Source organism: Heteronotia binoei, chromosome 5, assembly GCF_032191835.1.
Source record: "Heteronotia binoei isolate CCM8104 ecotype False Entrance Well chromosome 5, APGP_CSIRO_Hbin_v1, whole genome shotgun sequence".
Lineage (NCBI taxonomy): Eukaryota > Metazoa > Chordata > Lepidosauria > Squamata > Gekkonidae > Heteronotia > Heteronotia binoei.
In genome coordinates, this window is record NC_083227.1 from 38,664,292 (window position 1) to 38,681,093 (window position 16,802).

A 16,802-nucleotide genomic window follows, 5' to 3' on the forward strand; every position below is an offset into this window, starting at 1 on the left:
GTAAATAGTGAGGGAATACTTGGGAACAAACTGGATAAGTCCTGGGTTTGTGATATTCACAGGGCCAAACTCTGCTTCCTACTCCTTTAACTTGGGATAACCATTTCAAGTCTAATCAATGGTAATAAGATTCAATGTCATCATTGGGGAAAATGGGAAGAACAACCCTTGCATTGGGGAAGAGTCACTGTTTCACACTCACAGCTTTACTGAATAGCAGGAAATCTTAGGAAGTTTTATTAGAGTCAGTTTCCTTTTGTGGAATGGATAATGGATGGGTTCAGGGTAATTGTAAAAATTATTTGCAAAAAATATATACACTGAATGGTAGGAAATAGGGGTCCCAGAGGGTCCCAGATTCCATCTGTGGGATCTTCACTTAAAAAGATCTGGCAGTAAGTGATGTGAATGACCTCTGCCTGAGACCCATGAAAAGCTGTTGCCAGCCAGAGTTAGAGCCACAAAGGGGGGAAAATGGTGGTGTAGTGGGAAGATGATTTTATTCCAAAATTCTAATAACCCCATGTTTCACATTGAGCTTCCTCAGGGGGATCTGTGAAATATAAAAAACAGCAATACTCCTGCTAAACTTTTCTCCTTTGGTATAGGATACAGAAAGTGTTGAGCTTCGGCTTCTTATGCAACCACTCAAAGAATTTTGCCAGGAAAAAAAGGGTGACAACTGGCAACCTAACAATGGCAACCTAACCTAAACTAAATTGTATGGGGGAGCGAGACAATAATTCAAAGCCTCGTATGATGCCAGAAACTGGGAATAAGAACATTAAAGATTTGAAAAGAGTGGTGCATACGCTAGGTAATGTTAACTTGCAGGCTTGTACAGAAACTACACTCTCAGGATGCATAAAACATGGATTCCTATGTCTCTACACTAATGCACAGAGTATGGGAAACAAACATGAGGAACTGGAAGTCCTAATAGAGGAAGGAGACAATGACATAATAGGCCTTACTGAAACTTGGTGGGATGATACTCACAACTGGAATATTAAGATTCAGGGGTACAACTTATTTAAAAGGGACAGGCAAATGAGAAAGGGCGGAGGCGTAGCAGTATATGTGAAGGAGGTATATACTTGTGAGGAAATATGTGAATCTGAGCATGGCAGCTCAGTTGAGAGTCTCTGGGTAAAAATAAAAGGAGTAAGAAATAACAGTGATATTATTGTGGGGGTCTGCTATAGACCACCAAGTCAGGCAGAGGACTTGCATGAGATACTTCTACAGTAGATTGCAAAGTTCTCCAAGAGAAGGGATACAGTGATCATGGGAGATTTCAATTATCTGGACATCTGATGGAAGTTCAACTCTACTAAAAATTAAAAATCAAATAGATTCCTGACTTGTCTTGCTGACAACTTCCTTTTCCAGAAAGTGAAGAAGGAAACAAGGGGATCTGCTACCTTGGATTTGATTCTGACCAACAAGGAAGAATTGATTGAGGAAGTGGAAATAGTGGGCACCCTGGGCAGTAGTGACCATGTGATTTTGAAATTTACAGTCTTAGGGAAGAGAAAAGCTATACGTAGTCAGACTTATAGGTTGGACTTCAGAAAGGCAAACTTTGATAAACTTAGAACTATGCTGGGTAAAATCCCATGGTCAGAAATACTTAGGAGGAAGGGGGTTCAGGAGGGGTGGGAGTTTCTTAAAAGCGAAATACTAAAAGCGCAATCACAGACGATTCCTATGAGAAGAAAAAATGGAAAAAGTCTAAAGAAGTCGAAGTGGCTCCATAAACAGCTCTCTAAAGACTTGAGAAATAAAAAAGACTCCTTTAGGAATTGGAAGGAGGGCCTTATAACCAAGGATGAATATAAACAAATCACCAGTGCTTGTAGAGAAAAAGTTAGGAAAGCTAAAGCTCAGTATGAGCTTAGGCTGGCCAAAGATGTTAAAAACAACAAAAAATGGTTCTTTTCTTATGTTCAGAGTAAGAAAAAGCAAAGACATGGTAGGCCCATTGCGAAGGCAAGAAAGTGAGACTGTAACAGGTAATGAAGAGAGGGCGGAACTGCTCAATTCCTACTTTTCCTCAGTCTTCTCTTCTGAGGGAAACGGTGCTCAACATGGCAAAAACAGAACATATAAGGAGGGTATGAAGTTTCAATCCTGGATCAGCATAGGGGTAGTACATAAACACCTAGTTTCTTTAAATGAAACTAGTCCTCAGGGCTAGAAGAACTGCATTCAAGGGTTCTAAAAGCTTGCAGATGCAATTTCTGAGCCTCTGGCTATTATTTTTGAGAATTCTTGGAGAAAGGAGAGGTGCCGGAAGATTGGAGGCAGGTGAATGTTGTCCCCATCTTCAAGAAGGGGAAAAAAGAGGATCCGGGTAACTACAAACCCGCCAGCTTGATGTCTATACCTGGAAAAATTTAGAGCAAATCATCAAACAGTCAGTCCTGGAACATTTAGAAAGAATGGAAGTGATTACTAAGAGTCAGCATGGTTTTCTCAAGAACAAGTCATGTCAGGCTAACCTGATCTCTTTTTTTGAGAAAGTGACTACCTTGCTGGATCAGGGGAATGCTGTAGAGATTGTTTATCTTGATTTCAGTAAGGCTTTTGATAAGGTTCCACATACTGTCCTTGTTGACAAGTTGGTATAATGTGGTTTGGATCCTGTTACAGTTAGGTAGATCTGTAACTGGTTGACAGATCACACCCAAAGAGTGCTTGTGAATGGTTCCTCATCCTCTTGGAGAGGAGTGACAAGTGGAGTGCATCAAGGATCTGTCCTGGGCCCTGTTTCGTTCAACATCTTTATCAATGATTTGGATGAAGGAATAGAGGGAATGCTAATTAAATTTGCAGATGATACTAAATTGGGAGGAGTTGCAAACACAGAGGAAGACAGAAACAGGATTCAGGATGACCTTGACAGGCTGAAAAACTGGGCTAAAATCAATAAAATGAATTTTAACAGGGATAAGTTCTGCATTTAGGTAGGAAAAATCCAATGCAAGGTTATAGGAGGGGGGAGACTTGTCTTAGCAGTAGTACATGCGAAAAGGATCTAGGGGTTTTAGTGGATCATACGCTGAACATGAGTCAACAGTGTGATGCAGTGGCTAAAAAGGCAAATGCAATTTTGGGCTGTATCAACAGAAGTATAGTGTCCAGATAACGTGATATGATGGTATCACTTTACTCTGCTCTGGTAAGACCTCACCTGGATTATTGTGTTCAGTTTTGAGCATCACATTTTAAGAAGGATATAGACAAGCTGGGACAGGTCCAGAAGAGGGCGACAAAGATGGTGAGGGGTCTGGAGACCATAGGACTACAAGTCCTATGAGGAAAGGTTGAAGGAGCTGGGAATGTTTAGCCTGGAGAGGAGGCGGCTGAGAGGTGATATGATCACCATCTTCAAGTACTTGAAGGGCTGTCATAGAGAGGATGGCGTGGAATTGTTTTCTGTGACCCCGTAAGGTAGGACCAGAACCAATGGGTTGAAATTAAATCAAGAGTTTCCACCTCAACATCAGGAAGAACTTCCTGACCGATTCCTCAGTGGAACAGGTTTCCTCGGGAGGTGGTGGCCTCTCCTTCCTTGGAGGTTTTTAAACAGAGGCTAGATGGCCATCTGACAACAATGAAGATCCTGTGAATTTAGGGGTAGGTATTTGTGAGTTTCCTGCATTGTGCAGGGGTTGGACTAGATGACCCTAGAGGTCCTTTCCAACTCTATGATTCTATGAATGATAATAGAAATGGGGAAGATCATAATAACAAGTCCACTCTGAGGTTGCTCAGTGTCCTTGTATTGAGGGAAGGATTAATACTACAAGATCGTGCTTTGGGGGTGTGAGCAAGAGAGCATGAGCAATAGAAAAAGGGTACAAAAATGAGGACCTGCTGGGGAAACAAATTGTGCTGTGCTTTCCTTGTCCATGGGACATTGGCAATGAATATAGTTCGAGGCATATTTCAACTTCCTCAAACCTCTCTTGGCTCCAGACTTGCAAAACAATATTTCCCATAGATCGTGTCAATCTGAAGGGAGTCACAGGCGCATGTCTTGCTGCCACTCAGCCATTACACAGGTGAAACGTATTCCTGTTAAGAGCTCTTTTCTTGTGTACATTCCTCCTCAGCAAGCAGATGATGCAGCAGGAGCTCGATGTTCATTTTTCTTTCAACGTGGAGGAGGAGCCACACCTTTAGGAACGACAAGTGGGTAAAAGTATGTAGGTAGGGCTGCCAGAAACAGGCACCGATGAGGTCTGTAGCGGTAATAAGCACAGAATCTAAACCTAAGAGGACTGATGCAGCAGTGTCCTTGTTCCATGCAAGACAGCAAGATGAGATTCCTGTGGTTTCTGGCATCAGGGATCCATTATCTGTTCTTCCTACTGTTTTCCATCTTCTTAGCAGGTAGGTCATCTGAACACAGGGCAACACAAGTGGTTAGCAACTGGACTAGTCAGGGCCATAGGTTGCTAGCTCTGGGGTGGGAAATTCCTAGATAGTTGGGGCAGGAACCTGAAGAGGATGGGGTTTGGGGACAGGATGAACCTCAGCAGGGTATAATTCCATACAGTCCACACTCCAAACAGCCAGTTTGGGTCAGTCACAGTTCTCTCAGATCTGTTCTCTGAAGAGCAGTTCTCTCAAGAGCTCTCTCAGCCCCACCAACCTCATAGGGTGTCTTTTGTGGGGAGAGGAAGGGAAGGAGATTGTAAACTGCTCTGAAACTCTGAGTGAAGGATGGGGCATAAATCCAATCTCTTATTTTCTTCTTCAAAGTTGCTGGTTTCTCCAGGGGGACTGATTGCTGTAAGCAGGAGATCTCCAGGCCTTACCTCAGGGCCGTAGCCAGGGTTTTACAAGTCGGGGGGCTTTTTAAAAAGTCAAGGGAAACCCTTTCCCATTCACTGCAGGGCTTGCCACTTCTCAGAAGCTTTGTGGAGTAGGGGCAAAAGCCGGAGGCTCTGAATGTGGACAAATTGAGACAGCCAACCCTAAAACTTTGGAGTGAAGAAGGGACTGCATCTTGCGTGTTAGCTGGGGGCGCATTCCTTCCACTCCTTCTCTCCCACCTTTGCAGCCAGCAGCTCTATCCATCCTCCCCTCCCCAGCTCATTCCACATTGCTTCCTCTGCCTCCCTCCTCTCTACCTGTTGCTTTTGCTGCCACAGTGAACTGTGCCCTGCTTAGCTCTCCTGGATCTGGCTGCCACTGATGATGCTTTGCTGGCTCAGCCATGGCAAAAAGAAAATGAAAAAAGCAGACTGCATGCTGGAGGTCCCCTGGAAGTTGGGGGGGGGCCCTGCCTGGATGTCAGGGGGCAGTGCCCCCACAGGCCCCCCTGTGGCTACAGGCCTGCCTTACCTGGAGGTTGGCAACTCTGGCAAGAAGCAAATCTTACCCTGAGCTCAGGAGTGAAGGACTTCTTTTCTTCCCTCTTCCTTTCTACTCCCTCATACCTTTAGAGCCAGGGTGATGCAGGTGAAGGTAGCTGGACTGTGCCAGGGGAGGCCAGGATGCAAATTCATGCTTGGCCTTGATGCTGACTGGGTAGTCCTGGGTCAGTCGCTGCCAGACAATGTTTGCTGCTGTGGACCTTTTAGAAGACATGATAAAACTTAAACGAACAACTGGAGGTGAAGAACCCCAAACTAGCATTCTCTGCCCATCCTGAGAGCATATGAAACACAGGAAATGGAGAAGGAGTTAGTGTATATCTGGCAGTGTCTCCTCCTCGTAGTTAGGGCCTCTTCTACTATTTATTTGTTTATTATTGTGAGCATAGCCAAATGAAGGGCTTTTTGTGTGGTCTACAGCAGGGGTCCCCAACCCCTGGTCCGTGGCCTGTTAGCAACCGGGCTGTGAGTTGTATAATTATTTCATTATATATTAGAATGTAGTAATAATAAGAATAAGAAGATATTGGATTTATATCCTGCCCTCTGCTCTGAATCTCAGAGTGGCCACAATCTCCTTTTCCTCCCCACCCATAACAACACACACCCTATGAGGTGGGTAGGGCTGAGAGAGCTCTCCCAGAAACTGCCCTTTCAAGGACAGCTCTGCGAGAGCTATGGCTGACCCAAGGCCATTCCAGCAGCTGCAAGTGGAGGGATGGGGAATCAAACCTGGTTTTTCCAGATAAGAGACCACACACTTAACCACACACTTAACTGTCACGCCGAAATAAAGTGCATAATTGTATCGTCCTGAAACCATCCCCCCCACCCCCTCACCCCGGTCCATGGAAAAATTGTCTTCCACAAAACCGGTCCTTGGTGCCATAAAGGTTGGGGACCACTGGTCTACAGTGTCAATTCAACCGACCAACCTGAGTTTGGATAACCAGCCAGTTTGATGTAGTGGTTAAGTGCACAAACTCTTATCTGGGAGAACCGGGTTTGATTCCCCATTCCTCCACTTGCAGCTGCTAGAATGGTTTTGAGTCAGCTGTAGCTCTCATAGGAGTTGTCCTTGAAAGGGCAGCTGCTGTAAGAACTCTCTCACCCCCACCTACCTCACAGGGTGTCTGTTGTGTGTGTGTGTGTGGGGGGGAGAGGTAAAGGAGATTGTAACCACTCTGAGATTCAGAGTATAGGGCAGGATATAAATCCAATATCTTCTTCTTAAGGGTTTATTGGCCATTCATCAAGAATGTTCCACCACATCACAACTTTTTCTTCACTTATGTCCAATACAGAAATGAACCATAATTGCAAGGGGTTATTTCAATACCCAGAGAAGTGCTACATCCATAATTGCAGATCTATACACTATAAATGGAGGAAGCACATTCAATATCCAGTAGATAGCAAAAAGCATGACACCAATTCTTGTAAATCTTTAGCTACAGACTTACACCCAGGGTGGGGGAGAGAGAATTTCCAGAGGTACAGAAGGCTGAACTGGAAAGGAAAAAGAGGGAAGACTAAACACTGCATAAGTTGAAATTAGTAGGACTTACTAAATAGTAAATATTTACTACATAATAAATGTGCATAGTAAATGTGAACTTTAAGTGTAACTTTAAAAAAGGGGTTTCTAGGGTTACCAGCCTCCACGTGGGGCCTGGAGATCTCCTGCTTTTACACCTGATTTCCAGCTGGCAGAGATCAGCTCACCCAGAGAAAATGGCTGCTTTGGAGGGTGGAGTCTATGTCAATGTTAGGGTTGCCAAGTCCAATTCAAGAAATATCTGGGACTTTGGGGTGGAGCTAGGAGACATTGGGGGTGGAGCCAGGAACAAGGGTGTGACAAGCATAATTGAAATCCAAGAGAGTTCTGGTCATCACATTTAAAGGGACAGCACTCCTTTTTAAATGTCTTCCTTCCATAGGAAATAATGAAGGATAGGGGCACCTTCTTTTTGGGCTCATAGAATTGGACACCCTGGTCCATCATTTTGAAACTTGGGGAGTACTTTGGGGAGAGACACTAGATACTATACTGAAAATTTGGTGCCTCAACCTCAAAAAACAGCTCCCCCAGAGCCCCCAAAACCTCCAGATCAATTCCCCATTATACTCTATGAGAACTGATCTCCACATAGGGAATAATTAAGTGCTCAGCAGACGTTTCCCTCCCCTTTCCCTCCCCCTCACCCCGTTTCTGGTGAGTCTGAAGCAGGGGATTGGCCTCTCTACTCACGAGTTGCTGCCAACTTCTTCACAGCAACACAGACACACCATCCCAAGAGGAAGCCTTTCAATTGGAGACTGAAGCCTCCGGAGGTTGAAAGGCACATGGTCCTCTGGGGGCGCGGCTTCCCCCCACCGCCCAGCTGACTGGGGGTGGAAGGAGTCTGGGAAAGTGGAAGAACCCCCGCTGGGACCTGGGGTTTGGCAAGCCTAGTCATTGTACTATTCTGAGGCCCCTCCCCTCCCCAAACCTCACCATCTCCCAGATCCACCTCCAAAGTCTCCAGGTATTTTCCAATACAGACCTGGCAACCCAAGTTTTTACATATTTAAGACTTATGAACAACTCTGAGATTTAATTATTTTTTAAAAACAAATATTCCAGCCAGAGGCATTAGGGCAGCATACAATGTATCGTTATAGTTAAAGTGTTATGCTTGAATTGGGAAAACCCGAATTCATATTATACCTCAGCAGCAAAACTCCCTGGCTAGAGTCAGCTATCAATTTAGAAACATGTAACTCTATTTAGGATAGAGTTGTTGTGAGATAACAGGGGCAACAGAATCATGTACACTGCCTTTAACTCTTTGGAGGGAGGGCGGAATAAAAATGTAATCGATGAAACGTATGGTTCCTCAGACACAACATAGCTTCATAGTAGCCCTGTAAGAGTGCATTAGAGATTTTTGCTTACATCCATTCCAGACTTGCAAATTTATGTTCTGCATTTTCCTCTGCAAATCCAGATACGAAATATGAATTAATCCCGACTTGGAATCCTGTTCTGTCGATATCCCCAAGGATGTCTTGCCACAAAGTCAGAAATCTCTAATTACCCCGTGGCGCAGAGTGTTAAAGCTGCAGTACTGCAGTCCTAAGCTCTGCTCACGACCTGAGTTCAATCCCCGGCGGAAGCTGGGTTTCAGGTAACCGGCTTGAGGTTGACTCAGCCTTCCATCCTTCCAAGGTCAGTAAAATGAGTGCCCAGCTTGCTGAGGGGAAAGTGTAGATGACAGGGGAAGGCAATGGCAAACCACCCCATAAAAAGTCTGCCATGAAAAAGTGAAAGCAACATCACCCCAGAGTCAGAAACGACTGGTGCTTGCACAGGGGACCTTTCCTTTTCCTCACCAGCGAAAAGGGAAAAAAGCTCTACCAAAGGTATCCACTAGATGTCAGTATTGTCTGAGGTGCTATTGAGCTTTCGAGTGTTTTCCCAATTGAAAGAGCTAGTTTGAAACTGTCACTTCAAAAGAATACTTCTTCAATTGAATGTGCTTTTTAAAGAAGAGAAGCTGGGAAGGACACATTTTTAAGAAAGAAGGTTATGGCTGAACCTGTGCCTCTGGTATCTCTTTTTTCATGTCAGATCTACTGCCAGCAACATGAGAAACAAGAGAAGAGCTCTTAGTAAATTCTCAGATTGTCTGCCAATATATGATGTCACATAACTGTAGAGTTGTTGAGTGACTAGTGTCACCACCTTTTTAACTTCAGTTCCTGTGCCTTTTAACAGCTTTTTGCTGTAAGAATTTAGACTGTGAAACTTTTCCCTGTCATTGTGTCTGTAACATATGCAGTCACTTGGGAGTAAGACCCATTACTCAGGGGTGTCAAACATGCAGCTCAAGAGCCAAATCATGTCCCAAGGGGGCTCCTATCAGCCCCCCGAGCAACTGGCTGTAATCTGCTTCCTTCTCCCTCTCTTGTTTTCTTTTGCATCACAGCTTGCTTTGCCAGGCTTGCTCAATCACTCAGAAGCAAAGCCTCCATTTTCTCCATTGCCTGAGGCTCCTCCCTTGGGGAGGAAGGGGGGGAGGGATAACTTGCTTTGCCAGGCTCTCTCAATCCCACAGCAGAGCTACTGAGCCAAGCCTCTCTTCCATCTATTGGCTGAGGCTCCTCCTCCTCCTGGTCTCCTGATGAAGGAAGGAAAGAGCCAGAGCTTCCTTTGCCCAGTTCCCTGGATCCCATGGGAAAGATGCAAAGAAAGCCCGTTAAGACCAATGAATGCTAATATTTTAATCATGTTTTATTTTTAAGTTTTTTAAAAAAAACTTTGTATTTTTCTGCGTTTTTTATAAAGTTTATACCTCTGCTATCTGGCATTACATTGTATGACACAAATGGCCTGGCCCAACAAGGTCTCATTTATGTCAGTTTTGGCCCTCATAACAAATGAGTTCAACATCCCTGCACTACATTGTGTCAGACTGCTGTCAAAGGGATAGTGTTTGAAAAAGTGGTAACCTCCTGCCAGTTTAGTGCAGCATGGCTCCCATGGACCGACACCTTTATTGGTGCCTACTGAGTGTTTTTAGACAAGGGGTGGGGCCACAAGGGGATTTTGCCCAACTAGGTTTCTGATTGGTCACTGGAAATGTTGGCTGTGCAAATCTGTGAATATGTTTTTGTATCTGTAAATATGCCATTTTGTGACTGGCTCCACCTCCTGCAGCAGCTATTTTCATTTTGTGAAAGTGCCCATCATGCTGTGTCAAAATTCCAAAAGTAGCTGGAGGTTCAAAAAGGTCAGATTATTGCTATTTAGAAAGGTTTTGCCTATTCCTTTAAAGATAGAACTCAGCTCAGAATATTGTAATAATGATGTTTTATTATCTGCTTCTACATCTGAAACATTTACTTTTATGAATACAGTTGATTATACTTGTAATTATTCATAATATCTGAAAATTTCTAATAGATTTATATTTTCCCTACTCCTTTTTCCCCTTCTGTACCCCACCTTTTAAGAAGAAAACAAACTTAAACATGACAAAAAAACGGTTGGGGACACCTGATAGGGTTGCCAATCCCCAGGTGGGGGCAGGGAATCCTCCAGTTTGGAGGCCCTCCCCCCGCTTCAGGGTCATCAGAAAGCGGGGGGAGGGGAGGGAAATGTCTGCTGGGAACTCTGTTATTCCCTATGGAGATTTATTCCCATAGAAAATAATGGAGAATTGATCTGCGGGTATCTGGGGCTCTGGGGGGGCTGTTTTTTGAGATAGAGGCACCAAATTTTCAGTACAGCATCTAGTGCCTCTCCCCAAAATATCCCCCAAGTTTCAAAACGATTGGACCAAGGGGTCCAATTCTATGATCCCCCAAAGAAGGTGCCCCTATCCTTCATTATTTCCTATGGAAGGAAGGCATTGAAAAGGTGTGCTGTCCCTTTAAATGTGATAGCCAGAACTCCCTTTGGAGTTCAATTATGCTTGTCACAGCCTTGATCTTGGCTCCACCCCTGATGTCTCCTGGCTCCACCCCCAAAGTCTCCTGGCTCCACTCCCAAAGTCCCCAGATATTTCTTAAATTGGACTTGGCAACCCTAATGCCTGGTCTAGTAAATGGTTTGATCACTTCCTCAAAAATGTACAATTTCCTTTCATTACCAGTCACTGGCACGACAATCTCCACCAATACCGCAGTGCCCCCAGTGGCTATCAATGGTAGTACATCACAGGCTAGAAGTACCACCCTGGCACCAGCAAATCCTAATTCTACCAAGAGTCCCTTCAGTGGCCCAACTGCACGGTCGGTCAGCACTACCATCAGCACTGCTCCTGAACCTTCACTGTCCACCAACACAGCTGTACCTACAAGAGAAGACATCACAGCTGGTAATTCACCTCTTTCTTATTTGTTTCAAGTTTTAACTCACTGACGATCTATCCAGAGGATCCTTGTATGTAGAATGAACTAGGTGGGTGGGGAGGAGAGTGAGCTTATGCCTGCTGGGACCAAGGTGCAACCTTGATGCACTATTTTGAAACATCATGGAGTCTCTCCCAACCTTTATAATGTGCCAGTGAGGTTTTGCTACTGGTACTGGAAGAGAGCCAGTTTGGTGTAGTGGTTAAGTGTGCAGACTCTTATCTGGGAGAACCAGGATTGATTCCCCATTCCTCCACTTACAGCTGCTGGAATGGCCTTGGGTCAGCCATAGCTCTGGCAGAGGTTGTCCTTGAAAGGGCAGCTGCTGGGAGCGCTCTCTCAGCCCCACCCACCTCACAGGGTGTCTGTTGTGGGGGGAGAAGATATAGGAGATTGTAAACCGCTCTGAGTCTCTGATTCAGAGAGAAGGGTGGGGTATAAATCTGCAGTCTTCTTCTTCTGTCTTGGGTAGAGAAGACCAGGGCGTTTTTTGAGCAGGAATGCACAGGAACACCGTTCTGGCTGGCTTGGCTTTAGGTTGTGTGGCCTAATATGCAAATGAGTTCCTGCTGGGCTTTTTCTACAAAAAAAGCCCTGGAGAAGACACGGTTGTCACCCAGAAAGAGCAGAGGTCCTTTTCAGTGGCCATGAGGAACTCACTCCACTGTGATGTTCACCTGAGCCCTTTGTTTGGTGGTTTTCAGAGAAAAGTTAAGATTGACTTTTTTAGTTGAATACTTACAATTCAGACCTGTGCTGCTGGTTGTGCTTTGATTTTTGTAGTGTTTAATGATGATTTTATTAAGTTTATTTAATATAAAAGCAGGTCTACATAGCAGAATGGATGAATAGGCTGAAATAAACAAACAACATCACTATGTCAAATAACATTGTCAACGCTATCAGATCATCTTTTGCCACCACAGTTACAGCGCTGGCCACTAATGGCTCCCAACTATCAAGCACAAGTGGCATCACTGCCCCACCAATGGACAACACTGCACTGCCAGAGGACAACCTCTCAGCTCCATCAGCTGGAACCAGCACTAGTAACACTGCATCAGGTAAAGAAACTCTTCTACCACTATTGCTGAAGTAAACAGAGAAGATCTATAATGGGGGACAAGCTTCCTAGAAGAACTGCTTCTTTTCTCCCCATGTGCTCCATAGAGGCCTTGTACACCATATATGTAGGTTAAGGGGCCAAAACACATAGGAAAGCAGAGTCAACCAAATGTGCTGGTCTCATCCCATCATTCATATTTCCCTCATTCTATATGTAAAGGACTAAGAACATAAGAACATAAGGACATAAGAGAAGCCATGTTAGATCAGGCCAATGGCCCATCCAGTCCAACATTCTGTGTCACACAGCGGCCAAATATATATATATATATATATACACACACACACACTGTGGCTAATAGCCACTGATGGACCTCTGCTCCATATTTTTATCTAACCCCTTCTTGAAGGTGGCTATGCTTGTGGACGCCACCACCTCCTGTGGCAGTGAATTCCACATGTTAATCACCCTTTGGGTGAAGAAGTACTTCCTTTTATCCGTTTTAACCTGTCTGCTCAGCAATTTCATCGAATGCCCACAAGTTCTTGTATTGTGAGAAAGGGAGAAAAGTACTTCTTTCTCTACTTTCTCCATCCCATGCATTATCTTGTAAATTTCTATCATGTCACCCCTCAGTCGACGTTTCTCCAAGCTAAAGAGCCCTAAGCGTTTCAACCTTTCTTCATAGGGAAGGTGTTCCAGCCCTTTAATCATTTTAGTTGCCCTTTTCTGAACTTTCTCCAATGCTATAATATCCTTTTTGAGGTGCGGCGACCAGAACTGCACACAGTACTCCAAATGAGACCGCACCATCGATTTATACAGAGGCATTATGATACTGGCTGATTTGTTTTCAATTCCCTTCCTAATAATTCCCAGCATGGCGTTGGCCTTTTTTATTGTAAACGCACACTGTCTTGACATTTATTGCAAACGCATAGAATGTTTTCTAGACTATAGAATGTTTTATATTGTCTGTCAAAAATTCAGGTCCTACAGGATGATTTTGAGGCCCAGCATGTCTAACCAGTGTTCCACATACATTATGTGAACAAGAACATGCTGAAAAATCTAATGCTCAGGCCTTTCTGTGGAAGATGCTCAGAGAAGTCAATGTGGAAGTCAGAGAAGTCAATGTGGAAAGTACTTCCTTCTCAAACTTCACAAAGTTTGAAAGTCACTTATCTGTGGGATGTACCATGTAGTTTGGCTTGAGATAAAGCAAAGTCTGCAGTCTTTCCCTGTTCACAAATTACAGTGAACATGTGTCCAGTCTATGTGCAAGCATACATTTATTTTTTTCTTATTTATGTGCATTAAGTAATTCCCATGTTACTTTCAATGCATGTACAGCTGAATGTGTGATTGGAACTGGTTTCATCTGTAAAGTCAGGTCTCATTTTGGCAAGGAGCTCACAGGATCGGAGCTCTGGAACCTCTAAATTGTATTGTGCTCTTTCTTACCCTCCCCGCCCCCCCAAAAAAACTTGCTTCTGGGCTCCATTGTTCAAACCCCCTGTGAGAATTTTGCTGAACTCTAAGATTTGACAAACTTTCTAATATTTTTCCCCACTAAAAAATGGGAAAATAACCAAAACGTATAAAGCAGATGATTGGAAATCTTCATCATGCAAGTGTGGCCACAAAGTAATTGGAATGTACATGAGACCACTGAGATCACTGTGATGTGTAAACAAAAGGCTACATACAATCTGTGCACAGAGTTCACTTGATTCTTCTTTATACATATGTTGAGTAATTTTCATGTTACATTTAATGCATGTACAGTTGAGCATGTGATTGAAACTGCACATTTATCTAGGCGCTGGTGCCGTTTCATTTGTAAAGTGAACACACATTGACTTTTTCTTACAGATATGCACACATACCTGCAGGATGTGTGGGCATTTCTTCTTTAACAGAGCTCAAGATGGCTTACAATGTTAATAAAATTCATAAAATAGATTACATTTAAAAAAAAACCATAACAACCAAAATATAAAATCACAATTTAACCAAACTCAGCCCTGAATAAATGGTCTCCTGAAAAGCAAAAGCGAGGACGCAGCCGAACATGGTCTGCATGTGATTAAAGCCATCTTAAATTGTGATTTTTAAACTTTGGTTTTATGGTTTTTTTATGTATTTTACTATTACTTATTAATATTGGTTGGTAAAGGGAGATGAGAGCAGAGGGCAGCAGAAAGCAGGCTAGAGAGTCTGAAATGTCAATGGATCCTTATTTGCTAGTTAAAATTTCCAGAACAGGTGCTGGCTTGCCCCAGGAAGGTTCGTTCTGAGGGTCTCAGGAAGACAAAAGGCTTTCCCACATTCTCATTTTACTTGCTGGTTCTTTGGGGAAGAGGGTTTCTTTTCCACACCTGTTTTGCTCCCTCTAGTGGTCGATTCAATATCACACAGGTTTATTTCTAGCATAGAAACAGAATCTGCAGGGAGATATGCTGGAAATAAACCTCTTTGATATTAAATTGAACACTAGAGGCAACAAAATGTGTGCAGAACATTACCTCCCCCAAAGAAACAGGAACTTACCAGCACGTAATATGAGAACGTAGAAAACAACTGGAAAAATCCAGCCACTTAAAGGGTCTTTCAGTAGCCCAGGCAAGCCAGATCTCATCAGATCTTGGAAACTATGCAGGGTTGACCAGGGCGTTTTTGCAGAAAAAGCCCAGCATGAACTCATTTGCATATCAGGCCACACCCCTGAAATCACTGGAAGTGTCATCACCTATTCAGTAGGTTGTTTTCTGCATATTGACACAGAACAGTACAGTACCATCAGCTGCATTTCATGAACATAAGAACATAAGAACATGTTGTGGCTGCCACCACCTCCTGTGACAGTGAATTCCACATGTTAATCACCCTTTGGGTGAAGAAATACTTCCTTTTATCCGTTTTAACCTGTCTGCTCAGCAATTTCATTGAATACCCACGAGTTCTTGTATTGTGAGAAAGGGAGAAAAGTACTTCTTTCTCTACTTTCTCCATCCCATGCATTATCTTGTAAACCTCTATCATGTCACCCCGCAGTCGACGTTTCTCCAAGCTAAAGAGTCCCAAGCGTTTCAACCTTTCTTCATAGGGAAAGTGCTCCAGCCCTTTAATCATTCTAGTTGCCCTTCTCTGGACTTTCTCCAATGCTATAATATCCTTTTTGAGGTGTGGCGACCAGAACTGCACACAGTACTCCAAATGAGACCGCACCATCGATTTATACAGGGGCATTATGATCCTGGCTGATTTGTTTTCAATTCCCTTCCTAATAATTCCCAGCATGGCGTTGGCCTTTTTTATTGCAAACGCACACTGTCTTGACATTTTCAGTGAGTTATCTACCACAACCCCAAGATCTCTCTCACACATCTCATGGATGTGTGTTCTCACTCAGCCCAATGAGAGATCTTGTTTTTCCCTGCCCCAAACATGGCCAAAGAGAGAGAAAGCCACGTGTGGCAGAGCGGGTAGCAGCAGGTCCAGCATCTCCCAGGAGGGGGCATTCCTGGTAGTGGGATGGCTCTGTGTCTCTTGCTCTCTTTGCAAGCCTCTTTGGAGCTGGATGCAGCATAGAGGACAGAGCACATGGTCTGGGAGCATGTAGTTTGGGAGCTTGTGGCTGCCTAGTGCCTTTCTTCTGCTAGAGTCCTGTTTTTGAGCCAGAGCCCGGCCTGGCCAGGCCTGCCAGAACTGCATTCTTGTGCATTCTTGCTCAAAAAAAGCCCTAGGGTTGACTCTGGTTGCTACCTTCTTGAAATACCAAGTCGGGAGGCAGGGGCAAGATTTATTCAGCCACTTCTCTGAATATCCTCCAGGCTCCCAGTAGGGGTCAGTCACCAAAGGTCAACTTGACTTCCAGGTGCAAACACACACATACAAATACAAAATACCAAAAAAAGGGGAGGGGGTGTCTTCCAGGTTGGCTGAGTCCAGACTTGTGTTCTAGTCACTATGTGAAGGACAGCATCTGTCTATGCCTTTCTAATGCAAGCCTTTGCCTTCTTTCATTTGTAGGCACAAGTCCACAGGAACGATCATTGAAGTACTGGGGAATCATTCTGATTTCATTGGTGGTGACTGCAGCTGCTGTTGCTGGATTTGTTGGTTGTTGCTTCTATTGTAGAGTAAGGAGGGAGTTCCAGCTTTGTTCAAATCAATAGTTGGGTTGACAATTTAATCAGAGCTTTATATAACTTTATTGGGCAAAAAGAAGGCACCGGTTTTTAGGCAGTTTGCATCTCTGTGTCCCTTACAGCAGTTTTAAAGCGTTTTGTCATCTCAAGCAACGTATAACACTACTCATGCACCTATCCTCCTTCACCCTCCTGTTAGTTCCTGCACAACACGGGTTCATGAAAAATAACCTACAGTTTCCTGGGATATAAAGCAAAGCAGAGAGAGAGAGAGATTACCCCTGTATTGCTGAT

At 44.0% G+C, this 16,802-nt stretch overlaps 1 protein-coding gene across 1 annotated transcript; it reads left to right on the forward strand.

Moving 5' to 3' along the window:
- Nucleotides 1–4,049: 4,049 nt before the first annotated feature.
- On the forward strand, nt 4,050–16,552 carry LOC132571454 (mucin-5AC-like). Its single transcript, XM_060238250.1, has 4 exons — nt 4,050–4,401; nt 11,030–11,254; nt 12,215–12,352; nt 16,390–16,552. Exons 1-4 carry the CDS (start codon nt 4,293–4,295, stop codon nt 16,533–16,535), a joined length of 618 nt encoding a protein of 205 aa, XP_060094233.1. The 5' UTR covers nt 4,050–4,292; the 3' UTR covers nt 16,536–16,552.
- Nucleotides 16,553–16,802: the final 250 nt, after the last annotated feature.